Source organism: Fukomys damarensis, unplaced genomic scaffold, assembly GCF_012274545.1.
Source record: "Fukomys damarensis isolate Sample0158 unplaced genomic scaffold, DMR_v1.0_HiC HiC_scaffold_27, whole genome shotgun sequence".
In the NCBI taxonomy this organism is placed as follows: domain Eukaryota; kingdom Metazoa; phylum Chordata; class Mammalia; order Rodentia; family Bathyergidae; genus Fukomys; species Fukomys damarensis.
In genome coordinates this window covers 15,829,624-15,855,870 of record NW_022900939.1, presented here as the reverse complement: position 1 = coordinate 15,855,870, position 26,247 = coordinate 15,829,624, and the positions used below count along the sequence as shown (strand labels likewise).

At 55.3% G+C, this 26,247-nt stretch overlaps 2 protein-coding genes across 4 annotated transcripts in view; one reads left to right on the top strand and one right to left on the bottom strand.

Moving 5' to 3' along the window:
* Nat10 (N-acetyltransferase 10) overlaps positions 1–5,107 on the top strand; it is a 35,987-nt gene extending 30,880 nt beyond the window's left edge. The window contains exons 26-29 of the mRNA XM_010612617.3: positions 13–111; positions 458–531; positions 1,797–1,880; positions 4,344–5,107. Coding sequence (XP_010610919.1) covers positions 13–111; positions 458–531; positions 1,797–1,880; positions 4,344–4,455 — 369 coding nt within the window. The 3' untranslated portion in view covers positions 4,456–5,107. The remainder of the gene's footprint in view (positions 1–12; positions 112–457; positions 532–1,796; positions 1,881–4,343) is intronic.
* A 3,477-nt stretch (positions 5,108–8,584) lies between these two features.
* Abtb2 (ankyrin repeat and BTB domain containing 2) overlaps positions 8,585–26,247 on the bottom strand; it is a 171,642-nt gene continuing 153,979 nt past the window's right edge. Inside the window, exons 4-17 of one of the 3 annotated variants that reach the window (XM_033756482.1) lie at positions 25,221–25,373; positions 24,231–24,396; positions 21,492–21,581; positions 20,925–21,026; positions 19,239–19,335; positions 18,778–18,913; positions 17,107–17,336; positions 15,745–15,923; positions 15,293–15,398; positions 14,997–15,099; positions 14,456–14,546; positions 11,149–11,217; positions 10,705–10,818; positions 8,585–9,796 (exon numbers count right to left, since the gene is read on the bottom strand). In XM_033756482.1, the coding sequence (XP_033612373.1) occupies positions 9,599–9,796; positions 10,705–10,818; positions 11,149–11,217; positions 14,456–14,546; positions 14,997–15,099; positions 15,293–15,398; positions 15,745–15,923; positions 17,107–17,336; positions 18,778–18,913; positions 19,239–19,335; positions 20,925–21,026; positions 21,492–21,581; positions 24,231–24,396; positions 25,221–25,373 (1,834 nt within the window). In that variant the 3' untranslated portion in view covers positions 8,585–9,598. The remainder of the gene's footprint in view (positions 9,797–10,704; positions 10,819–11,148; positions 11,218–14,455; positions 14,547–14,996; positions 15,100–15,292; positions 15,399–15,744; positions 15,924–17,106; positions 17,337–18,777; positions 18,914–19,238; positions 19,336–20,924; positions 21,027–21,491; positions 21,582–24,230; positions 24,397–25,220; positions 25,374–26,247) is intronic. The other 2 variants (XM_033756481.1, XM_010612615.3) reach the window with 2 other exon arrangements.

Sequence of the window (26,247 nt, the reverse complement as noted above, 5' to 3'; positions counted from 1 at the left end):
TGTCTTTTGTAGCTGTTTAATGATGTGCAGGAAAAGGCCATTGAAGAGCAGATGGTGGCAGTGAAGGATGTGGTTATGGAGCCCACAATGAAGACGTTGAATGATGACCTGGTGCGTCCCTTCTGGAGGCCCTGGGTGTCATTCCTCCTACCTGTGGGTGTGAAATGTCTTCGCACTGGCATGCACAGGGGCCTAGAGTTGTGCCTCTGTGCATGTGTGTAAGTGCAGGAACCCAGCATCTGCTGGTGTGAGGATTGTGTTTGTCCTTTCGGCAGCTGATCTGCATTTTTTTATATATATGCATTAAAATCCTCGAAGTTGCCCGCAGTGGCTTCAAGGGTTGCCCAGGGGAGGAGATGTTTCCTCCTTGTCACACTGTGCCTCCCTCCCCTCACTTTGCCTGTGTATTGCTCCCTGTTGCCTCTGACCTGCTGCTGTCTTTGGTCCTTGGCCACAGGATGAAGCAGCAAAGGAGTTCCGGGAGAAACACAGGAAGGAAGTGGGGAAGCTGAAGGACATGGACCTCTCTCAGTAAGGGCCCCTTCTGCAGCTCCAGTGAGACCAGGGGTTTGCTGCAGTCTTGGGGTCCCGAGTGTGCCTGAGGGTTTCTTCTAACTGACACTTCAGGTGTCCTGAAAGGTGTTTTGGGGGGCTTCAGGGGTACTACACCTGAAAATCACCTCATTGACAGATTTCAGAGGATTGGTTTGCCTAGATCCACTCTGCTCTGGTTTTCGGACTATGCTTCCTGGACCCTCGGATTCCATGTCACACCTCAGTCCTGTGGGAATGGGCTTGCAGATTAAATGAGCATTCTTATATTTTTTTTTTTTCCAGTACTAGAGGTTGATCCCAGGGCCTCACACTGAGCTACATCTCTAGCCTGTTTTAAACACTTTTTTGGTACCAGGGATCAAAATTGGGACCTTGCGCTTGCAAGGCAGGTGGTGGAACCACTGATCTAAATCCTGGGCTCATAAAAACTTTTTTAACATGGAGTCTCACTAAATTGCCTAAGCTGGGCTTGGAGCTTTGATCCTTCTGCCTCAACTTCTAGGATGCTGAATTACAGACATACATCACAGTGCCTGGCTAAGCATTCACTTTTAATGGCCACTTCTGTATATTTGGGTTTTGCATGTGAATTTGTTTGCCTCAATCCATGTATTCTTGCTCAAGAGCCCTCTGTGTTCTAGGGTTCCTATTCCCTGTTGGGCTTTAACTGTGTCACCTGTTCCCCAACCCTGAGTGCTGACAGCCCTGACAGTGCAGGCTCTAATAATAACTGAGGTGGTCTGTGTGCCTCTCTGACCTGTCGTTGTGACTTCATTGTGAGTGACGGTGGTGGTTCAAGCCGAGGTGGAGATGGCCAGGAGTCCACGTGGAATATCGAGTTGTAGTTTCTGCCCTCAACTGCAATATCGGCACCTTGAAGTGGCAGGACTGTTACAAAAGGTGGCTGGGCGGGGAGGGGAGGGGCCAGCTGCAGGGCTGGTGGGCGCATGGCTGGAAGTAGGAGTGAGGAAGGCGGTTGTGGGAGGCCGTGGTGGTTGCCAAGAGCCAGGGGGACTGTCCTCCCTGTCCCTGCCAGCAGCCTGGCCACCCTGGTCTTGACACTTCATGTCTTGGGGAGCTGAGCTACACGTCTTGGCCTGGGTGCCTGTCCGTCCCCTTCTCTGTTCTTCAGACCTTCCCCAGCTCCACTTGGCTTGTATGGCTGGACGTGTCTGACGGGGCTGTTGTCACTGTCGTGTTGTCCTTTCAGCAGTCCCCAGCTGTTTCCCCTCTTTCTGTAGATATGTCATCCGGGGGGACGATGATGAGTGGAATGAAGTTCTGAGCAAAGCCGGGCAGAACGCCTCGATCGTCAGCCTGAAAAGGTGAGGACCAGAGGCCTGACACTGTCTGCGGGCCTGCTGTCGGTGTCACTCCACAGGTGTCCCTGGGGAACTGGTGGGGGACCCCACATACACCCACCCACCCACCCATCCCTACCCCTTGAGAGAGAAGCCCTGGCTCAGTCTTCCCTTTGAGACTGTTCTGGCGTAGCCCATCTGCAGGCCAAGGGCATGGCCTGAGCCACAGCCCTGTGCTGCCGCCAACCCAGACAGGCAGGACTCTGGCCTAGCGTCCTTAATCTTGGGACAGCAGCACGTGGCTTTTTCCCACCGTCGCTGCTGCGTACGGGTGAAGTTACAGGCTGTTGGGTGAGGTAGCTTCCTAGGAAGCGCACAGCTGGAGGACAGCTGCAGTCTGGACTGCTGTCAGCTGCTGCGTCGTCTGTCCTCTCGGCAATCTGGGGCTCCACGTTCACTTGTATCCTGAAAGCCCAGGACCCTTTGTTTATGTGGACCATACTGATTGCTGTTCCTATACTATGAATTAGAAAGAGGGATTTAAAAATCTGTCTGAAGTGAACAACAATGGACTCATGGTGGGGTTTGCTTATGGGGGGATTATTTTGCGCAGCTGAGGTGAGAGCCCCACTAGGGTCATATGTCAGCAACCAAGCGCTGCCCCATGGCACTGCCTCACAGTCCTCACTGTGCTTTTTTTTGTTTTGTTTTGTTTTTTGGTTTTTTTGAGACAGGTTCTCACTATGTAGTTGAAACTGACCTGAAACTCACTGTGTAGCCCAGGCTGGTCTCAAACTCGCAGTGATCCTCCTGCCTCAGCCTCCCGAGTACTGGGATTACAGGCATGCGCCACCACACCCGGCTTTCACTGTGCTTTGAGAAAGGCTTTTCAGAAAAACCTTTAGAATAGTGGCATTAGTTTACATCTATATTTTTGCAGATCTGTTGTTAATTTTTATCTGGCTTGGCAGAAAGCAGCTGGTTTCACTGCAATCACTCTGTCATATGCTCGCATCTTGTGTCCTCTAGAAAACTGAACATTTATGAGAGAATGAAAATGGAAAAGACAGTGCGTTGCTATTACTATGAATATAGCTTTGACTTCCTGGGCCAGTCCAGGACTCCCTGAACAAGCTTTGAGAACCTTCACTGGAAGCCCTGCTAAGTGTGCTCGCCTGGCCCGGGCCCTTCACTGTGCTTCCTTTAGGAGTAACATGAGGCCTCCTCTGCCCAGCATCTTTGGGGTTGGGAGGTGGGTAAATTCTTGGCATTGTCATAGTTACTGATGGGGTCCCCTGAAGAATTTATGTTGGAAGCATTTGGAAAGAGGGCACCTTGTGAGACTAGGAACCGTGGAACCCCGATGTCAGGTATTGTCCTCTGGCATCTCCAATAAATCACTCCAGCATCTGGAAGGTTCCAGTGTCGGTGGCAATAACATTGCCCAGATGCTCGCTGGGGTGGCTCAAAGACTTTACAACAGCCACTGTCATTGTGTCCTCTGTGGTTTGGACAGTGTGGCAAGTACAGCAGAGTCCCTCATGCTCCCACCTTTGGCATGCTTTGACTGTTGCAAAAGACCCAGGATCCTGTGCTTTGGAGAGCTTGGCCTCCTGCTGTTCGAGCCGTTACAGCAGGCAGTGAGCCTTCTGCATCAGCCTGGGTGAGTGGTGGTCACGGGCTCACAGCTAGAGTGAATTGAAAGCTAGCACTCTTTAGGTAAAATGCTAATTAGCCCACCATTAGATGGTCTTTGAGGCCTTGCTTTTATCCTTTTTTTTTTTCTTTTTTAATTCTGAAAGGTACTGCATGTCCTGCTGTCTGTGGAATGAACTGCTCATTCTGCATAGGGAGTATTTGTTACATGGGCAAAATGCCATGAGAGGATCTTTCACCACTAAGGGTTCCTTACTGGAAGGTGGCTGCTTGATGGGCATCTCGGCTCTAGTCTTCCCAAAAAGCATCCTGTGGTCACTTGCACAGTGGAACCCGAGTTGCTTGTTGCTGCTGTAGATTTTTCTTCTATGCGTTTAGAGAAAATAACAGCACATCAGAAAGTATGGTAGGCTTTGCTTAGACTCTCGCACTTCATGTTGAGACTTGACTTTGGGGCTCACTGAGGTGAGTAGTTCCTAGGGTAACCCCAGCAGTGTGGGTGTGGCAGGGGATCTCTTATGGTACCTTAGATGTTTCTGGAGGTCTTGTATATGTGGTGCTCTCTAGAGAACCCAGATTTCAGGTGGAAAGATTTGTTCCTCCAGACTTGGCTCAGTCAGAGCAGATGCTGGTTTGGTGTGTCCGTGGCCCCCAGCATGATACCTGTCACCCTGACAGGTTTGCAGAGAACATTACGCCTGATGGGGTGTTCTTGCGTCAAGAGGCAGATGGCGAAGACTTTCCAGACAAAGCAAAGTGAGCTTGCAGCCAAGCAGCCTGAGATCTGTGCTGTGTCATTCTCTCTCTTATGCCTGCTGTTTTTCCTTCCAGTGACAAGAAAAGGAAGTTGGAAACCAAACAAGAACTCAAACAGAATAAGAAGTTGAAGAAAAACAGAGATCTGAAAAATAGAAAAGATACGAAACTGAAGCGAAAGAAATAGTGAAGAAAAACTTGGGTATTGGTGGCTGCCTGCGAGGAGACAACTGACTTCCTGAACCATCTTTCTGGCTGACCTGGGCGGTAGCCTCGATGGTTAAAAGCAAAAAAGCCCCCAGCAAGCGTGGAACCTGGCCATGCGTTGTCTCCAGGCCTAGCCTGGCTGAAGGCAGTCACTCCCAGACGGCTCTGCCCAGAACTTGCTGGTTGGACAGAGCTCTGGCGCTTCTGTTCAGATCCTCGTTTCCCATGAGTTCACCTTTCACCTTGGGCTGGTGTCAGGCTCATTCCCATGTCTGGGGAAGCCATGCTGACTCCGTTCCTTTTCCAGGGCCTTAAGTGCACAGATTTTTGGTGATGGTCTAGATGGACTATTGGGTCTCTTTATGGACTTGTCCCAAGGCCCTGACTTGGAGCAGCAGGAGTCTAGTGTACCCAGAGGTGTGTGGCAGGCCCCTACTGTGTGCTGAAGCTGCATTTTGTTCCACTCTAGCTGCAGCACCTAGGAGCCCGAGCCCTTAATTTTAAGTATGACATAACATCTGAGTCTGCAAGTCCCGTTAAGTTGTCAGTTGGGAAGAAACTGGGAAAGGCCCTCTTGCTAGCAGGGTAAAGGGAGGGATAGAGAATCTATTTTTAATAAATGTTCTAGAAGATTCTTTGCCTGTGGGTGTCGTGAAGTCCACGTCTGTGGAAGGGCTGAGGGTGTGTGTTGTGGCTGGAACTTCCTAAGCCAGGAGCTGTGGGAGAAGCGGCAGGTACCAAGTGGCGCTGTGGTCCCAGTGAAGGGCTTGTGTGGTGAATAGCAGTCAGCTAGCTGGGCTTCTTTTCCTCCCTGGCCTCTGCCATGTCATTTGGTGTATCGTATTTGTTAGGGACAGAAATTACCTGGTGAATTAGCACATAGTCCATTGATGGTGTCCGTCCTGTGAGTCCAGATAGAACTTTGCTCACTTTGATGGGTAACCTGGGTTGGTAGAAGTATAGTGGAAGGACGGGACGGGCAGGCTCAGGTTCTGTGACTGCTAGAACTGCTGTGCTGCCTCTGTCAGGATGGGCACAATGGGGCCCTTGTTTCCTGGTTCTACCACTTCCTGCCACAGACCCTCCATTGGGTTTGCTGAGAGGAGTGGGAAAATAATTTTCACATTCTCAGGTAAGTGTCTGAGGCTGCCTCTCAGAGGATTGATTTTTCTTAGAGTGAGGCCAAAAAAGTCTGAATCCGAGTAATCAGAGCCAGGTGGTTTGGTCAGACGTTATCCAGGGTGTGTCCTGCAGGATGAAGCCCTTGCTCAGTGCCCAGCCCCTGGCTGCCCACTGCCTCTGCCCTGATCTGAGGGATGGGCTCTGAGGCCAGGTGCCCAGAAGGGCTTTGACACCAGCCCTGCTCTGACTCTCGAGAGCTTGGGCACCTTTGTCCCCACCAAAACCCATGTTGAAATTCAGTTCTCATCATGAGGTCTGAAGAGGTGGGACCTGCAGAGGTGACTTGGTCAGGAGGCACTGCCTCTAGGAAAAGGATTCATCTGCTCATTGGTAAGTGGGTTATCAAGGGGATCTGATGCAAAAGCCGCTTTGACCTGTGGATGAGTTCTGGCTGTGTGGCGATGTCTGTACCACCTGGGACCCTGCAAGGTTCCTGCAAGCGAGGAGGTCTTTATGGACCCAGCCTCTTGACCCCACCTCTCAGCCTCTGAACGGTAAGACTTGTCCTTATAAACTGTCCCCTTCTGACACTCAGTTACAGCCACAGATAATGGACTGGCAGGAATAGGCCTTCCTTCTGCTGCAGGTCTGGATCTGCTGCACAGGAATGGCAGGATGGCACCACCTCTGGGCCATGGAGAGCAGGGGTAGGGTAGATGGGAAGAGCCTGGAACAGGGCTGGCACAGCAAGGGCCACAAGTCTGGGCCTGGGCGCTCCACTGCACTGAAAAGGACCAGCCCTGTTCTAAACCAGCCACATAGGCAGCAGAGTGCTGCAGTATACCCGCTGTAAACAAGCAGCTCTGTGTCCCTGGACTGGGAGCTGTGCTCTCCCAGCTGGTCCCCCACCCCTCTGCACAAAAAAGGAAGTAAGGGTCCCACCTGCTGTATGCAGACCTGGCCCTTTCATTGGTAAGGCAAATGACACACTGCACAGTGTCTGGATTGTGTGGTCTCCATCGACCCTGAAAGGGCAGCCTCCCCAGACCTTGCCATCTGGTCCCCAGACAGTGACATCTATAAAGCTCAATGGTCTCGGGAGATGTCGCTTGTGAAATTAATTCAAATAGGCCCGCTCTGAATGCTGTCACCAGGATGGAAGGGGCTAAAGAAGCCTGAACAAAGGTGATTTCTCATCCTAGATTCCCCCGCCCCAAGCCAGGAGCGGGCTGATGTTAACCTGTTTCGGTGCTTCCCCAACTGTCTGGTCCCCATGGTCCTTGACTCGGGAGTGACCCAGAGACACAAAGGGGCCCGCTGAAACTGGGGAAGGAGGGGTGGGAATAAGTGACCGTCACCTTGGAAAATGCAGGCTCATTATCTGAGGCCATTACAACCTGGCAGCCGGTGTGTGGGCTTGGGGTGGGGGCAGGGTTGGACGCAGCGCTTCCGACTGGGGAGAAGGGGTCGACAGCCTCTGAGGGAAGGACCAAGCAAAATGGAATTGAGGCCTTGGGCTTCCTGGCACTGCCCTGGCTGCCTCTGTTGAGAGGGTTGTGACGGTGCTGACTGGCCAGGGCTACATTGGGTGGAAAAGGCAGTCGGGCAGAGTGCGGAAAGGCAAGTGAAACATCAGGAGGAGGTTGGCAGGAGGCCTGGCAAGAAGGCAGATTTGGGGACAGCTTTGGTGGCCCAGGGCTGGCTGTGTACCAGTGTCTGGAGGCGAAGGCTGGACACCGCCCCGTAAATGGTGCCTTAGTGCCCTGGGTGCAATGGTGAGCTCTGCAATAACAGACGATGCTCTTGGCTCTGGTTACCAACAGCTCCATTAGCAGTTAACTCTACTCCCCGCGCCTGCCTTGCTGCTCATCACTGAAGCTGGCAGCTGAGGAGAAAATGGCCCTGAATCCAGAGTTTGTCCAGCTGCCTGGGGTAAGTGCTCCATATCCCCATTGCTGTTAGAGTCCTAGCTCCTGGGAAGAATGTCTGATTTATTTTTTTCTAATTACTTTTATTTATTTTGGCTGAATGGGAAACTCAGGGTGTCACAGATACTAGGCAAGTGCTCTGTCAGTGAGCTATACCCTAGCCCTTCTAATTATTTTAAATGTTTTAAGAGTGTGTGCTTGCCATATACAGGCCCAGAAGAGCCCGGCCCTTCCTTTTAACCTCTCTGAACTGAGAGAGAAAACCCTAAAAAGACTAGTGTCAGGGCATAACCAGCCCTTGCCCTCTAGGCTGGGAACAGCCCTCCTGGACACAGACCCCTGAGGGGCAGCCACTCCACATCTTGAGCCCTGGGGGAGGGACACCTGCTCCTCCGTGTTCACAGGGCCTCTGAAAAAATGGACGTCAAGCTGCATCATCTCCTATAGCCCCCAGAGGGCACTGTAGTCCCCACGCCAGTAGGGCTGCCTGGTCCTGCCAGGTCCAGGGCCTCAGGCTGGACATGAAGTTGCCCTTTGTCCCCTATGCCAGCAAAGCGGGGAAATGGGGCTTTCTGGGGATGGGCTCCTACAGGTCTTCATCATACCGCAGCGCAGTCCTGGCATATTGCTGAACCATAGCCACTCTAGCTCAGGTTCCCACTGAGCTTAGGGATTTTTCTTTTGGCCTTACGTGTAGCATTTTAAAAACCTCCATTTCTGCCTGGACTTTACACCCAAAACTACAATAGTTCCTAGGAAAACCTTGGGTCCAAACATTTTCTCTGCCAGAGTTCCTGCCATGGTTCAGCAGCCAGGGTCCAAGCCCCACCCACGAAGCTCCCACACTCTGCGTGGAGGGCCTGGGCTCAGGACAGCAGACCCCTGAAGCTGCCCCATTCCTCAGTCTGGCTCTTTCTAGTGACCTACACCTGCTTAGTCACCATCTGCCTCACCGCATAGGTGGAGAGATGGGAGCCCTGGGTGGTAGGGAATGAGGTTTGGGCTCCTCAGCTCAGAACTCAGAGCAACCCCCACCAGGAGCAGCGAGGCCAAAGTCATTGTTAATGAGGGTTTATTGTTAATAAAACCATGGTACATTTACAATGGCAACATTAATGTACAGTTACAGTATCGTACAATATTACAGCAATAAAATAACACCTATTCCTTTGTACATCCAGCTCAAGCAGCTAGTTGAAAATATTTTCCAGATTGTAAGCCCAAGGGGCTTTTCAAGGTGACAGAAGTGACACCTGAAGCACCCAGGGCTTTTGATGAATAAATAGTTCCTGTGGCGCAGCCTGGCTACACCAGAGCAAGCTGTCCTTGATGCTCTCCCAGTGTCTGCTCTCCGCACAAGCCAGGGGACGCAGCTGAGGGTCCTGCTCTCCAAACCCTTCCCTCCCACCAAGGCCCTGTCCTTTCTGCCCCAGAGCTGCAGTTCCCAATGAGAAGTGTGCCTGCTCTCTGGTCCTGAGGTAAAGGAACCTTTCACTTGAGAGGCTGGGCCGGGGAGGACAGAATCGGCCTGCTCTGGGCCTGAGTTGTGGAATCCACCTCTTTACCTTGGCCCCTAACAGCAGCAGCAAAGCCAAGGCCACCAAGACCCTATGCTGTGCCCCCCACATCCTGGACTCGGAGCCATCACCTGGGACAGTGTGCTGCAGGTCCCAACTCCATGGAAAATAGGCAGACAGAGTGGGTCGGGGCGGCCCACACCAAGCCTTTCAGAGCAGAGGCACAGCCTCCCGGAGGGTAAGGCCAGGGATACGGGCAGCCTTTCCCCTGGAAAGCATACTAGGTCTGCACTCAAGGGCCTGGGCTCAGAGAGGGTACATTCACAAGGAGCCCCAGCCGGGGTGGGTGGAGCTCAGAGCAAAAGTGGGACGCAAGGAATGGGGGGTGGCCCTCAAGGTGTAACTGTGTACCTTTTGGCCACGCCCCTTTCTGGTTGAGCAAACGGTGAGCTCTCTGGGGCGGAGGGTAGGGCTGTGCGGTGAGAGGTGGGCTCAGGGTATGTGAGGGGAGATGGCGTCAGGAGTCCAGCCCCACCCGTAGGTTCCAGCCAGCTGCTCACACCCGGGAGGTAACGTAGACCGAGTGTACGCGCTCTGCCAGGGTGCTCTGCAGGTCCTGCAGCGGGTCCAGGCCCTGCACTTTGCTGCTGCGGCTGTAGATGAGCTGCCGGAAGGCATCCTGTTCCAACAGGGCCTTCATGTGCTTGAGGAAGAAGCCCTCACAGAACAGGGCCAGTTCTGGGGCATTGTGGATCTGCAGGCAGAGAGGTGGCGGGGTGAGGCTGCTGCCTTGCTCAGCCCCACCTCAAATCCCCCAGGCTCACCCTGGCCCCAGGTGCCTGTCTGCATCTTGAGGCCACCTCCCCCTTACCTGAACTCCATCTATGAGCATCTTCTGGGAGTGGGACCTTTCCTAAGTTCAAGTTCCACCTATACCACTGAGAATACCACTAAGTCCTGCCCCCGCCCCTATGTCACATGGGCGATGCAGACCTGGCCGCTGGGCTGGAAGCTGCCCGCCTATGCACAGGGGCTGCATGGCTGGCTGCCTACATCCAGCTGGATGCCCTGGTGGGTAAGTGCTCTTCTGTGAAGGCTCTGGGACTGTGCCACTGTGTGGTGAACCGAGTGCCTGCTCGGGGCCAGGTACTGGCATTAGGTGCTCAGCAGTGACAAGCTGGGGAGAGCATGGGCTGGCATGGTGTGGTCAAGAGGGAGGGACACGTGGGTGGCAGCCTAGGTGCCTAGGCAGCTGTGACAACGATTGGCTTTTATTTGCAAGCAGTGGGAAAACTTTGGAAAGAACTGTGTGGACTGCAGGCGAAGGCCAGGCCCATGCCACTGGGACAGGATGAGGGTGGCAAGGTGAGGACAGTGGAGACGGGGGCATGCACAGAGAGGTGGTCTTCCAGAGAGAGGTGGTCTAGGTGCTGTTGTCTGCTGAGACGGCCAAGCGTGGGGAGAACATCCAGTGAATACCGTAAGAATTGACGGGACCTGGCTGAGCTGCTGCCCAGCTCCCAAAGCCCAAGGCTGGCAGAGCGGGAATGGCTACCGGTGCCCTGGCACACCCTCCCCCGTTCTTCAGTGGTCCAGCTGCCCGCATTTCCAAGCCTGGCCCTGGCTGCGAAGCAGGGTGGACAGCGACGCCCTGGCCCTCACCTTGGCGTATTTGTAGGTGTTCACAGCGCTCTCCACGCTGAGGGTCTGGGAGCACAGGATCTCGCAGTGCCTCTGCAGGGCATCCAGCTGGAACAGGCTGGCAGCTGACAGCAGCTGGAGGCGGGGAAGCAGGCAGTGGGTACTCACGGCCAGGCCTGTGTCCCGGGCACCAGGGAACGGAGGGCTTCCGAGTGTGCCCAGGAGAGGGGGAGGTGGCCAACCCATCCCTGTCCCTCTCTATCCCATGAGCATGACCAGGAGGCCGGGAGCCGTGAGTCACCAGCTTGGTCTCAGAACTGCCCTAGCTGTGAGTGACAGGAAGGACCCTGCAGGGGACCACCCTCCTCTTCTCTCTCCACTGCAAGTACTGTGTTTCTGAGAGTGGGGGACTAAGCCATGCAGAGGTCTAGGGGTGCGAGGTGAACAGGGGACACAGTCGCTCACCTCCAGGATGTCGGCGGTGGGGATCTCCATGGATTCTGTTCCACCATAGTACAGATACTGCATCATCATCTGTGGTGGGAAGAGGCCCCATGTAAGGGCCATGCCAGTCCCCACAGTACTGCTCCAGCTGCTCCGCCTGGGGCTGGCCATGCCTTCCTAACTTTGTCCACCCTGCTCGGGCTGATACTCAAATTCTGTTTGCTGCAGAGCGCCACCTCAAGATGCCAACCTGAGGCCTCCTCCTGCATCCCACCCACTCTGGTTTCCCTTCAGTCCTCGACCCATGAGGCCGGGACAGCAGACATCTAGCTCTGCTACCCCTCCACACATGCTGCTCACTGCTTTTACTCTAAATTTTACACCTGGAGCGGGAGGGAGGTCCCTGAGGGGACAACTGTGTAACCCACTACCCTCAGGGCGCCACATCCTGGCTCCCTGGCAGATCTGCTCTTCAGAGAAGGAAACACAGAGCCCAGGCCCTGACCCTTAGCTCACTGGCCACCTGGCAGAAATGCTGTGGCTCTTGGGACCAGGGTGGAGGTGGCCTAGGAGGAGAGCTTTACTGAGGTCTGTTACTGACTCTGCCATCTTTCTGGAGCCTGGAGAGGTTCCCAGTTGGAAAAAGAAAAACAAATCCCTCTCGTTGGCTAAAGCAACACCCCACACAGTGCTGGCAGGCTGGCGAGTAAACAAGGCTCCTGCCACGTAGTCGGGCTCTGTTGGGACCGGCCCTTGGGCTCAAGAGGCACCAGAGGGTCTAGGAGGAAGCCAAGGTGGGAAGACTGCTGCCTCTCTCCACTGCGGGGCGAGGCTCCCCCAGCCTCCTGCAGCCCTGGCTGGAGCCTGTGCCCTCTTATAATTGTGCTGAGAGGTTGTTACAGTGCCAGCAGGACCAAGGCACAGACCCCGGCTAGCCTGTGCCCAGCACGGGAGTAAGCAGGTAGGTGCGTCAGATCTTAGAGGATCCTTTGGCAAGGCCTGGCCAGGAGTTCTGCAGCCCTCAGCATGCTGCTCCCCTCCTGCCTGGAAGGTGGCCTCCTGCTGTATTTAGGGGACTGGATTTGGCAAAGCCCAGCCAGATGGTGAGTATGGATGCATCAGTCCTCAGAAACCAGTAGAACTCACTGGAGCCTTGCTAAGGGCCTGGGTGGACAGCAGGCATAGGTGGGTTAATTTCGCACAACCTCTCTTGAAATTCAATTGAGATCCTCCTGCCTGAGCCTCCCAGATTGCTGGAATTACAGGCACGTGCCAACATTCCCAGTTTAGATCTGATCTTAATTGATTACCTCTTGAAGTGGTAATCTTTGGCTACATTGGGTTAAGTATATTAAAATTTTGACTTTTTAAATTTTAGATGTGACCACTAGGAAATTTTGAATGATAACCTATGACTCATATCTTTCTATTTGGCAGGCCAGCTTTGAGCTCCTTGGGCCTCTCTTTCCTCCTCCTGGCTTTCGTAGCGGGCTCTGACCCTGCATTGATGGCTTGAGGCTAACCTGTCCAAGGGCGTCCAGGAATCAGCAGTGAGGGTCCAAGGTTTCACCTAGATGATGGCCACACTGAACCCTGGGCTAAGGCTGTGCTCTGGGCCACGTGTCAGGGAAGGGCCAGGTGACCGTTTCCAAGGCCCATGTGTGCACAGCTGTCAGACCTGTTGTCCCCATTTACCCTCACACCAACCCCGAGAAGTCACTGGCTGCTAAGGGCGTAAGCAGAGCCTGTCACGTCACCCGTCCATACGTGTCCACCAATGCCTTCCACGCCCTGCGACCAGCCTCCTGGCTCTGATCACAAGTCCACTTCACGCTCCAACTCAACTGGGCTTTACTTCTTGGCCAGACAAGTTTCTAAAGCTGCCTTCCCCAGCAAGTTTGGACCAACAGATGAGAACAAGGAACAGGGAGATTCTCTCACTCTTCTGCCAGAGCCCAGGGCTTCAGCCTGGTCTGCCTCCCTGCATATCCCACCAACACCAGGCCAGGTCACCTTCATCACTCAGCTGGACTCCTCAGCAGCTCCTGACTGGGCCCCTGTGTGGTAGCCAGACCCTCTTCCATCCCTTTCTCACCTTTCTAAATGCAGCCATGACCATTCAGCACATCCTGGGCTTGAAGCCTGGCTCTATCACTTCCCAACTATGTGGTCTTGAGCAAGTTACTCAACCTCTCTGGTTCCTCCTTTAAGCCTCACAGCACAGTCCTAAGGGCTGCAGGAAGCATGCCTAAGAATGTGTTGGTGCTGATATCTTCCACGGCATAAAGCCTTTGTCCCTGGATTAAAGTTCAGGCTCTTCATGCTGCGGATCCTTAGAGCAGCTTCGGACTCCCTTTCACTTTTGACTTGGACGTGGCATGCACTCTGGGACTTTGGCTTTGCTCTGCCTTCTACCTCGAGCTCCTTCCAACCTCAGCCGGCCGTCACTGCTACAAGAAGCAACCTCATGTCCTATATTTGATGGAGACGCATCTTTCCTGCACCTCCCTGCAGCTGTCCCTGTGTGCCGTACCACCGTCTCGCTGAGGGAGGCCTGCCTCTGTACCCATACATGGCTGAGTGTTAAGTAAGTGACTGAAGGGCAAATGAGAAGAAACTAGGCATTTTAAATGGTGGCTTTCTCTTCTTCCTCAAGGTACAGAGGATTCTGTGACTTCTAACGTTAGTGCACAACCCCTCCTGGGCAAGGCAAGATCCCTGTCCTCCAAGTCTGGAGACCTGAAATTACCGCTTTCCAGAGGAGCTCTTAGCTGGGGCTGCTCCTCCAGGCCTTGACTGCACCTGCTCTGACTGGAGTTCCCATTACACGGGCTTCTGCCTGGCCAGCATCAGCCTCTAGGCAGCCCAAGGAGGCTCCGATGCAGAAGACCGGGGATGGGCCTGGGACCTGGGTATCCAGCAAGCTCTCCATGATGCTCATTTGCTGGTAGCTCACTCAAATACGAGTGCCCACAGATCAGGTGGGGGGGGCAGGTGCCTGTCCTTCATGTCTTTCTGCAGGCCACCCAGATTGCTGTGCCAGTGCCTAAAGCTTGGGACCGACCATGGAAGGCTCCCTCAGCATAGGGAAGACTATACCAGCGATGGTGAGCCTTTCAGAGTGTTTACTGATACGGCACACTGGCATGAAGGCAGGTTGACCACCACTGACCTACATACCTGGCTGCTGGTGGCAAAGCAGAGGGCACTGGGGATAGAGTGGACGATCAGGACCAAGCCATAGCCGCCCTGACCCCAGATGGACAAGGCCAAGGGTGGGCTGTGGGGCAGGGGCGTCTGAGAAGAGCACAGTACTGGTTCCACGCACCTGGAAAATGTGATACTTCATGTCACTGATCTCAATGGTTTTGCTGCTGTCTCCATCTTGTTCTGATTTATTGGTCATTAGCGTCTTAAACCTGAAGTGAAAGAGACAAAAAAAGGCAGAGCTAGGACATGACTTTTACTCCATCACCGAGCAGTGACAGCACCATCTGTCACCTGACCAGGAACTGGGAGACAGCGTACTTTAAAAATGACTGCAGTGTTTCCAAAGTAACTTGTGGCAGGTGACATTTTACATCATCTGGGCTGAGCTGTTCTGGCCCCTCCGCCCCTCTCAATCCAGTGACCTGGAATCAGCCTGTGGTCACAGCACTAACTCTTCATGTGTTCTAGCAACCCAAAGCAATGAGGAGGGACAGCCCCTCAGCACTCCCTGTGCACTCCAGGAGTTCTGTTGTGATGGGGCAGGGGCTGCAGGGTATCGACTCCTGCCAACCGCTCTGCTCCAGCACCTGGCACCTGTGGTATGAACTGAGCTGCCTCGTGTCCCTGAGGTGGGGACTTGGTTATCCCAGATTGTCTACCTGTTGGAAGCTGTCACCAGGAGGACTTTGTGTGCGTAAAACAGCTTTCCTTCCACTAGGAAGGTCACATCTGACATCTCCTTGTTGTTCAGGAAGTGAGGATCTGTGAAACAGGGAGAGACAGGAAGTAGCCCGTGAGTCCACTGCAGGAGTTTCTAAGAGGCTGAGGATGGGACACAAAGGTAAGAAAGTGAGGCAGGGCCTTGGCACTTAGGAAAAGAAAAGGAGGATATGGTGAGGGGAGATAAGAAAGTGAGAGGAGCGTGTGTGCTGGGGAGGATGGCGACAGGCCTCACCTAGCCTGGCTGGCAGGGTCTTCCGGATCTCCGGGATGCTGGGGATGGGGGTGCTGCCATAGCAGTGTGTGAAGATGGCAGCCAGCTGCTGAATGACGGAGTCGTTCTGTGAGGGAGAGGCAGAGGGGGCCGTCAGCTCACCCGCTGCAGCCGTCTGTTTACAGCTGCAGCTAGATCAGGCTAATTTCAAAGGTCCAGGCCAGGATTAGAGTGGCCGCTGTCTTTTGTTCTTGCTGGAGCTGGCTTGGCAAGAGATCCCGTTCCTTCATCAGTGATTCCTCAAATGGCTTTTTTGGCCAGACTCCAGTGCAGACAAACCCATGGCCTCTGCCCTCTGCAGCCAGGCGCTGTGAGGCTGAGTGTGCCATGTCCACATGTGTCTGGCTGTGTGTCAGTCCGGGTCGGGACTATGGGCTCCTGAGCCTGGGGTGGGGGCGCCTGGCCACACTCACTTTGCTGGTCTTGAGGATGTCGAACATGAGCTGCAAGCCCTCCGTCACCAGCTCCTCGTTGTACTCCTCCTCCTTGATGGAGCTGAAGTCCCGAAGCAGGCTCTGCACCACCGAGTACCGAGACTGGGAGAACGAGGTCCGCAGAGACTCGAGCCAGATGTGCAGCTTCCAGGGGACACCTGGCCCAGGAGGGAAGCGGGGTGTCATTCATCTCAAAATACTCCCGCACAGATTCAGGGCAGGTGTTTCTCAGTGCTCTGCTGTCTGCACAGCACTGGGCCCCCCATGCCCTCGCTGCCCACCCTGTCACCATGTGCTCAGTGACCGCTCCTCCAGTCATGTGATGAAAGTGCTAATTGGCTCTGAGAGGCGTTGCTGGAAGGGCAGGGGCATTGGGTTTCAGCCCCAGAGCAGGAACTCGAGATTTCTTGTCCACTGCCTGCTGACCCGTAGAATCATTTGCTGGGGAGATGTGAACTCTGGAGGGGTGGCCAGGTGAACCTGGAGGCCCAGGAAATGTGCAGGGCACTCGATGCCCACCCTCCATCCTGGACAGGAGCTGTCGAGGAGGGGTTCCCTACTGGCTCACTGGTATGTCGGGCCACATCCAGGGTGTGTACCGCCTGTTTACCAGCTCCTCAGAGTGTCGGAGGGCCGCAGTGTAATTTAAAACCATGCGGACGTTCGTGACAAAAGCCAGTCATTCCTGGTAATTCCCCAGCCTGACTGGGTTGAAGGGACCTGATGGCCTTCTCCGGGGATATGATGTGTCAGCGTCTGGGGTCACTGCTTGCAGGTGGGAGTGGAGGCCACCCTGCTGCTCTCCGGCCCAGCCCTGGGGGGATGTGTACATGGCCTGTGACAAAACATGAACCAAGTCCTCCTCCAGGGGCCACCTAGCTCAGGTTTCAGGTGATATCATCCCATTCTTAACTGAGGGTCTCCAGCACCAAAACCACAGAGAGGAGGGAACCGAGACTCGGAGATTACGTGGTGGCAGCTACACGGTCTGGCTCACGTCTGCCTGAGCAGCCTCCCTGGAGGACAGAAAGGCCAGACTCCCAGGCGCAAGGAGTGGAAGGCGGGCTGAGCTGGCAGACACGTGACTCATCCTGTACACATCCTCAGGGCATCTCAGACTCTCAGTGCTCCACAGCCTTGGGCTGTGACGAGGGAGAAGGGCAGGCCTGAGGGCAGAGGGCTGTGAAGGCCCAGAATGTTTCTCGTCATAGTGACGTGTGTCTTAGCCATTGCCTGGTGGTCTTGTCTATCCCTGCGGCCCGGGCCTCTGCCGCCTGCTGGAGAGCAGCAGGGAGTGACTACACACGCTCAAGGGCATTGTGTGCACCTGCGCAGCCTTACCCAGGGCCCGCAGCTCCATGGTGATGTCCACGTAGCCGTGTTCAGCGCTGTAGTACATGGCCTCCTGCAGTGCCTTCGTGCGGGTCCGGCTCAGCCGCACTGGCCCCTCGCTGCTGCTGCCCTGGCTCGATGTGTCACTCTCCTCCACGCCCTCAGCCAGGATCTCCTCCAGGGATAGCACGTCGGCTTTGGCCTGCTGCGGCTGAGTCAGGAGCTTCCTCAGGATGTTCCTGCAGGCCACGGCATGGAGGAGGATGAGGACGGGATTCCCAAATGGATGACCAGGCCCACATGGGCTCGAAAGGCTAATAATGGTCTTTTTTTCCCCAGCAGGGTGGGCCAGGGCTCCCAGGGGGCCCCAACTCGAGACTTGGAGGAGAGGGGAGGGTGCAGGGGACTGTACAACTGCTGTCCTGGTGTCAGAGGATGCCAGCTGTGGGGCGGAGACAGTGCTGCCGCCCTGGCCTTGTGGTCTCAGGCTGTGCTCCCTCACCGAGTCCTAACTGCAGCACAGGGCATCGACGCCATCCCTTCCCAGGGCTGATGTGAAGCCAATGTGCAGGCATTAAGTGCAGCAGAGCCCGGGAGCGGGCAGCTTGAGAGTCAGGCACTGGACTTGGCCTGGCCGTTCCCCTCCTGGTAAGGAGAGCCACGTGGGGATGAATGTCACACTGAGTTCTTTGGGGGCAGGATGTTAGACCTGACAGCACGTTCCATGTCCCGCTGCACTCGGCCCCAGGAGACCCTACAGGCACTGCCATTTAAGGGTCACAAATGTGGTATCGAGGCCACACTGGGGGCAGTGCAGACCCCTGTGGCCTGTGGCTCTGGGTGGCTGCAGCATGGGGAAGACCTGAGGGTCTCCTGGGGGCTGAGCCATGACCACAGCATCCCTGCTGGGCCCTCTCCGAGGACCTCCCAAGCTCATGGCCCAGTGGCCCCCTGGGAGGACCCAAGGGCATTGGCTGCAGCTGGCTCTTCATTCGGTGATGTGCGAGCTCCAGAGTTTATAGAGCACCTGGTCTGGGCCAGGTACTGTATGTGAAGGTGATGTGCCACAGTGCCTGTCCCCAGGGGGCTGGCAGAGGAGCAATAACAAAACAGAGGCCACAGGGGACAAATGCAGGACCTGGTGGGGAGAGGGGCCTTGGGAAGTGATGTCTAAGATGGTGCCTGGGGCTGAGGTGGGTAAGGAACAGCAAGTAGGTTCCCCACCTGCTAGCCCTTCTTGGCATGTTCTCTGCCCTCAATAACCTTCATTTCCTGTTGTCCCCAGTGCCGCCTACTGGCTCTGATCTTGGCCTGCTGCTGTCTTGTCACAATCTGGGCAGGCCCACCCTCTGCTCTAGGGGCATCTTCCTGGCTGAGCCATGCCCTGTGTGAATGGGTACCCTGAGGCCGCCATGGGCTCAGGGGAACCCCCACCAAGCAGGGTGGTGGCGTACTAAGTGGGCTGGCAGCTCTGATATAGCTGTCTCTCTGGAAAGCGGGACCAGTCGCTCTAGGCAGTGGGAGGCACAGGCCCAGCTCCGGGTCTGGCAGGACCTCTCTGAGGCACTCTGACTTGGAGGCTCCAGGCCTTGCTCTGCTGCCACCACTAAGGAATCCAGGCTCCCAGGAGCCTCTTTCAGCATCCCCAGGTCACCCAGGGCAGGCACACGGGGCAGGTACCTGTGGCCATGGGCAGCCGAGTGGCTGAAGCAGTTCATGTCCTCGTGGAGGGAGGAGGCCATGCCACTGGCCTCCAGCATGCTGAGGAGGGGGTCGGCACCCCGGCTCAGCAGCAGGCTGACCAGCTCGTAGTTCCCTGGAAGATAAGGAGGAGATCTGAGGGCGATGAGAGGGTGGCTGGACACTGAGGCAAAAGGGAAGGGGCAGGAGAGGGTACTTCCGACTCTGAATGCTGGAGAATGAGGAGGAAAGCCCTCATCTGACAGGCACGGGAGAGAGGGAGAGATGCAGGCGGAAGGCTGGCTGTGTCCTGCCATGGTCCCCTCTTGGACTTGCATCGGGAAATGCCTCCTGCCCTGATTCTCCTTTCTGGGCACAGTGCTTAGCAGGATGTAATAGAGGGTCCAGGGGCACAGAAGGAGGGATTTTTAAGGGACCCCAAAGGGAGGGCATGTACCTACCAGCTGCAGAGGCCAGCTGCAGGGGTGTCTCTGCATAGCTGTCCTCACCACTGTTCACTGCCGAACCCTCCACGTGGGCACCTGCATCCAGCAGCAACTACCAGGGACACGGAGGGGAGGGCACTGCTCAGCTTCGCAGGGAGCATGGGGAAGAGCCAGAGCAGCCCTGTTTGGGAGTGGGGCTGCGGCTCTCTCCAGGCACGTGCCATGACAGCTCACCCTGAGGCTGAGGCATGGGAACTGGAGAACCCCTGGTTACCTCAGCTCCACGCCTGCGGGCCTGGCCAAGCCCATGAGCTGTAACCACCTGAGCTATTTCTCTCGATGCTTCCCTACCAAATGGCTGCAGTGGCCTTTCTGAGGACTTCGTGGAGATGGACAGAACAGAAGTGTCACTCTCAAACTACAGGGGGAAACCGAGGCCCTGGGAGGCAGCAGGTGTTGGAAAGAGTGCAGCACAGGCCGGCCACTGACCACTGAGGGACTCTCCAAGCCTGTCTTCCTCATCTGTAAAAGGAGTGAGGCCTATCTTGTGGTAATGCCAAGATTAAAGGAAACCAGACCACACAGTAGGGGCTAAAATCACCAGTGGCTCAGGCTCCTCCTAGAGACGTCCAGCAGCTTATCTGCCCCAGCTGGCAAGAGGTGGAACAGGGCAGGATATCACGCACTGTTCTGGGCAGAAAGTGACTTCTCCCCATTCCAGCAAGGGCAGGTTTGCCGGTGGACAGTGGGGCAGGGTTAACAGATACCAAACAGCCCCGGCCAGGCGGGGTCTGGCTTTGGCTTGGGGACGGGTGGTGTCTGCCTCCTGCTCTGGAGGAGGACCGTGAGAATCCCAGGCCCTGGAGACACACCCTTCTCGGGTGCCTGGCGCCGCAGCAGATGTGAGGAGCCAGCTGACCTCCAGCTCCTCAGAGGGAGACTCGTCAGTCAGAAACCGCCATGCCCAGGCTACGGAGGTGGAGTCCCGCCCATGGAGATGAAACTGGGCACCAGTCCAGGCAGGCCCAGGGCACAGCTCGCAGACCCAACTCTGCTTGGCTCCTTGGGAGGGTAGTAGCTTCCAAGCAGGCCACATGTGGCCATGTCCCTACTGGGAGCTAGGACACACTTCCTGCCTTCCGAGCCCTTGCAAGCCAGCTGAGGGTGAGGGCATTATAGGGACTTCCAGTGGTGTGGATGTGGGGGTGTGCTGGGAAATCCTGTGGCCCCAGGACTTAAGAACCTCGGAGTTGACTGGTGTGTGGCCGGTGCCCCTGCTAGTGTGGGAAGTGGCTCTGCCCAAACTTTCCACTTCTAGAACCACCACCCTCTGTCTCCCCAGCCACAGCCACTCAGGCCCCAGGAGGAAGCCACGGTGTGGAGCAGGCTTGGGGATGGATTCATGAGAGAACGGCAGAGAAGGCTCAGAGGGCTGGAAGTGAGAAAACCGAGTGGGCTTGCACAGGTCTTTGCCAAGAGAAACACAGATGTGTGACTACTATGTGGATCTGGGTCCTTTTTTCACTTTGGCCGTGTTGAGGACTGAACCCAGGCCTCACACATACCGGGCAATACTCTTCCCTGGGGATCAGTGAGCCTGGCCTGAAGTGGCACTTTTGATTCCCAGGTGAGGCTGGGGCTACGCTTGGGGCCCAGCCCCCTCGGGGAGCAGGGGGCACACTGTGCCTGGCAGGAGCTCACCTGGACAACAGAGATGTGTCCATGCAGCACAGCAAATGTCAGCGAGGTCCAGTGCCGGCTGTCAGGGTGGACAGAGGGGTGCCTGAGAGAGTTGTTTGGAACCTGGAAAGCATAACACATGGTGTTTCCAGGGGTAGGTGACATCTCTGGGCAGGTGACAGAGGTACCTTAGCTAGGAGTGTGCCCTGCAGGGATACTGAATAGGACCCAACTCAACTTGATTGGTAATGTCTTCCTGGAGAACTCTTGTAAACAGTTCCAAAAGAAAGGGTAGGTGCTCAACTGATGATGTCTGCCATGGCAGCACAGGGAGCACTTCGTGCCTCAGAGATAGGCAGAGCCAGCAGTATTTGAGGAGGCCGAGGAACAGGCTGGGGAACAGAATGGTGTCTGTTCTCTCCACTCACCCCCCCCTTACCTCACTCCCTCTCAGTCCAAACCATGAGGAAAATCTCTGCATCTTTTATTTCTAGCCTCCGAGACACGTCTACCAAGTTGTCCAAAACATCACACTCACTGTAGGTGCCGGAGACCTCAGGCTGGCCTCTGGTTCGGGGCCGGGCTCACCTGGATGTCCAAGTTTGCTCCAGCATCGATCAACATCTGGACCATGGCTTCATCCCCCGCAGCACAGGCATACATCAGCGGTGTCATGCCCTGCTCGAGCGGAAGGCAGGCGCTCAGACAACACATCCCACAGGCCTCTGCCCCAGGAACCCCGGATGCAGCTGCCCATCTGATACAGCTGCTTCTCCCCAGCCCTTCTCATGCTTCCCCGGCCCCTGGACACAAGACCCCAGAAAGGTAAGGAGGGGACATTTTCACAAGCACTGTGGACGCAGAAGTGGGGGAAAGCACAGGCAGCCTCAGATGTGGCCTCTGCCACAGGTAACTGTACACTTTGTAGAAGGGCCTCAGTTTCTTGTATCTGCCTGACAGACTTGCTGTGTGGGTTGATGTGTATGAGGTGCTTGGTACAGAGTAAGCTACCTAGATAAGATACCACCAGCAGCGTCACCTGTTCCGTCCTCGTACACTGAGCCTGTGTCTGGAAATCCGTACTAGGAGACCGACACGCAGGGTCTCGTTTACCCTGTGCTGTTCCTACCATCTCAGAGGCGAGGCGCAGAGAAGGGGAGTTAACTGCCCAAGGCCACGTGGCTAGCAAGAGGCAGAACTCGGACCGGACCCCAGGTACGCATGAGCTGTGAAGCCCATGCTTCGAGGCGTCACCCTGAAAAGCACAGAGCCTTCGCCCAGCATTTTGCACTGCTGACCCGTCTGGGGCTTTTCTGGAAGCTGTACCCCACTTCCCCCAGGTCTGGGGGGTGGTTAGCCGGGCTGCCCCCTGGTTGAGTCTCCCTGTGGCCTGAAATAGCAAAGGTGAGGGTTGGGGTGGCGGGAAGCGTGTATTCCACAGCTGGAGCCTAGCAAGCATCTGTCCAGCGTTCTGCACTATGATTTATTAGGTTGTGTGTGTGTAGACAAGATCTTCTTAACTCATAAATCCTTGTCTAGTGCTCAAAGATAAAGAAATGGCCCCAGATCCATCATGGGGCAGAGGACTGTTTACTTACACATTGTGCTATAAATACCAAAAAGGTTTAGGGAACAGCAGGATGGAGCATTCAGAGAAAAGCCAAGGGCAACGTGACGAAGCTGTGGCTTTGTTTTGTCCCCTTGTCGACACAGTTGACTTCCTTTTTCCCCATGTGTCTGTACAAAATTCAGAGTTTACACCGGACTGTGAGCCATAGAGGGGAGACCATTTTAAAGGCTGTTTCCATCTCCAGTCCAGGCACACAGAGGCTAATGAGGCGGCAGATCAGACTTCAGGGACCTTCACCATCATGATCGTGCTGACAACTCAAAGCAGTGTGGCATTCATTGAGGCACCAGATGGACACTCTCAGGAATCCCTATGTGGCAGGTAATTCTCCCCCAGCCAAGTGGTGAGGAAACGGAGGCTCTTTAGGGAGGTAGGACGACTTGTCTACACTGTGGGGGACTAAATCCTGCCTTCCAGTGAACCCCCGTCCACGGCTCCCCCTACATCACCAGAGATGGCGGTGGCCCCAGATGAAGGTCCCGCAAAGCCCAGCGCGCACCGATTGTGGGGCCTTGTGAGATCTGCTACCCAAGGCCCCTGCAATCCCATGGTCTCCTCACCCCAGCCCTGCCCGAGTCACCCCTTTCCTGGGAACACCTCCCACTCCTGTCCTCCCTCGGGCTCCACCTGTGCTGCCCGCTAAAATGTCATCACTCTCGCGCTGAGCTGTCGTCTCATCTGAAAGCATGGCTTCACTCTCTGCTGTCATTTAACTTTCCCCATGCTTCTGTGTGGTCTCCCAAACCACACCGTGCCCTTACATACACAGTCATGGTTCCCAAAACAGAGTCAAATAAACAAATGGGCTACTCCGCCCTGGTTACGCATCTGAGTCAGACCGCCTGGGTTCTGCTTGTCCTAGCTCCGTTCCTTACTCACTGCGTGACTTTAGGTAAAGCAACTCTCTGAGCCTTGGTTTCCTCATCTATAAAATGGGCGAAGTAATTGTTTCATTGGGCTGCTCTCAAGATTAAAGGAGTAACGTATGTGAAGCCCTTAGAATGATGCCTGTAACACAGTAAATGCTGTGTTGTAGCCATTCATATAGAAAACAATTCAAACACAAAAAGCTCACGTTAAATTCCATTTAAAATTGTAAATCACCTCCAACATTTCTCACCCCTCCTCCAGCTTCATTTTACTCCTTAGCACTTTTCATTAACATACTCTATATTTTAGTGTGTCTGTGTCTTTTTTTTTCTTGTTGTGGTAATGGAGATTGAACCCAGGGCCTTCGTACTGAGCTACATCCCCAGCCCTTTTTAATTTTTAAAAATTTGAGTCTTGCTAAGTCACTAAGTTGCCCAGAGCTCTGGGATTGCAGGTGGTGTTTTCTTACTGTCTGTTTCCTCGCTAGAATGTCAGCCCCAGGAAGGCAGGGGTTTCCAGGGGCCTGGTATAGGAGGCACACAATACACTCCCACCTATTGGCAATTATGATCGATAGCTCACTGTCAAGTTGACACCTCTGGACTCTTCCCAGCCTTGGCCATCTGGGGCAGTTGCCAGCCCTCCAGCCAGGGAAGTGGAATCCACATCACTGAGGTTATCAAGGGGTCCCTGGTAGGGTCCGAGCTCAGAAGCACAGAGCTGAGCATGTCTCAGATTAGGGCACAGGGACTCTCCCTCTAGCTCCAGCACTGTGGATTCCTAAGTCTGGCCCCTAAGTCCAGCCTAGCAGAGTTCTGGGAAATTACCTGGTCGTCCATGGTGTTCACGCCATCGGGTCCCAGGGCCTCGATGGCCTGGTTGATGAGGTCTGTCCGCCCACAGTTGAGCATGCGGAAACCCAGGTCCTGGTTGAACTTTTCCGTAGCAGCGTGGGCATCCAGCCTCCGGAAGGAACTGAAACAGCACTCGGGTCTGCCCAGAAGAGAACAGGACGTGTGTGAGCCTGACTGTGCTAGGACCCTGCCCCACAATGACATGGGCCTTGGCTGGGCTGGGCTGACGTGCGTGAGGATGGCTGGAGTGGGGAAGGACCGGGGCTTGCCGTGTTCTTTTTTTTTTTGGTACCGGGGATTGAACTTGGGTCCTTGCACTTGCAAGTCAGGCCACCTAACCGCTGAGCTAAATCCCCGGCCCCTTGCCATGTTCTTTTGCACGAAGAACTATGCTGCTTTTCTATAAACAGGTTAAGAAAGTGTGCTGAGCTCTTTGGAGCTGTCAGCCATCAGGAACAAACTCTCGACTAAACAATCTGTAGGGAAGGGGCAACCCGAGGAGGACACTCAGGCTGCAAGGGACCCCAGAGCTCGGATGCTGTGTACCCTCTGCAGGGAGCAGGCCTATGCAGCGATCATGGTGGCCACAGTCTAGTTCTTGCCTCTCTGTCTCTCTTCAGGGTTTCCTGGTATTGCTCAGGAGTAGCAGAGCCACAGAGGAAGGGGCCTCAGTTTCCCACTTGCAGTTGACCCAGCCTGTGAGGGTAGTCAGATTATACCGTGTCTCCACCGGGCACACAACGACACCTCACAAGCGGCTTCTGCCTAGGTCTTTGGCCGGGCCAAGTCAGGTCTACAGCATAGGTGTCTGTCACACAGATAGAGGAGGCCACATCACGAGGACCACCTTACAGCAGCCCCCATCTCTGAGAAACTCGCCGCCAGCTCCAGGAGTGGAAGGAGACTGAGGGGAGTGACAGAGGCTGTGCCGTGCTGTGCCCTCCTTCCTCCTTGGCCCCTTACTTGAGCTGTCGGGGCTCGCAATCCAGGCCTGGCAGCAGCAGTCGGGCCGCCTGCCGGATGTCGCCGCTGTCCACAGTAAGGCTGCGGCGGTGCTCGGCGTAGGTGATGGCCACACGCATCCACTCCATCAGTGGTGGGAGCAGCATGAAGGGCCTGCGGGCAGCAGAGAGAGATCAGGCTGGGTGGGACGCTGCCGGGGCAGTGGGACCCCTCAGAAAACAGCCACAAAGCTAGGTATCCCACAACCCCCCAGGCTCACAGAGACTCTGATTTGTCCCCTCATTCTACAGAAATCTGTTCGCAGATCTGGAGGCCTTGAGTCATGGGACGTCAGCAGACCTCATCGGCCCTTAGGTGGCCAGTGAGAGAAGGGGTTTCCAACATGTACAGCCAGGCCTCTTGTCCCCTCCCAAGAATTCAGCTCTGGAGCCGGGGCGTGGAGCAGGAGTCCGACTCTTTATTTTGGTACCAGGGATCGAACTCAGAACCTTGTGCTTGTGAGGCAGGTGGTGGCACCACTGAGCTAAATCCCAGGCCCCTTAGACAGTGGCTCCTGAGTAGTGGCGGCCCAGAGGAGTCTCACAGACCCAGGCTCAAACACAGCTTTGCCTCGAGCAGCTGTCACCTCATCATGCTGCACAAACCCTGAGCCTGTCTTCACCTGTAGCACCCTACTTCTCAGGCTCATCCTGAGACCAGGTGATGGTGCACAGCACACCGTGGTGGACAGTTGTCACTGCCTCGGCTAGAGTGCGGCTCACTGGGCCTTCTGACTCCTTGGGCTGGGCTGGGGAGGAATAGCAGCCTTGAGTCCTATGGGGAGGAACCATCCCAGGGGTCCTTCATGACACCAAGACCCATGGGGCGGTGCAGCTAGGTGGGAGCAAGGAGAGGCTGCCACCATGGGGTCTGGACTCCAGGCTGGAGGGGGGGCACCTCTCAAAGGCACTATATGTGCCACCAGGGGGCACCATTCCCATAAAATGTGACAGTGCCTCTTGCCATGTCTCCCCCACCCCACCCTCAC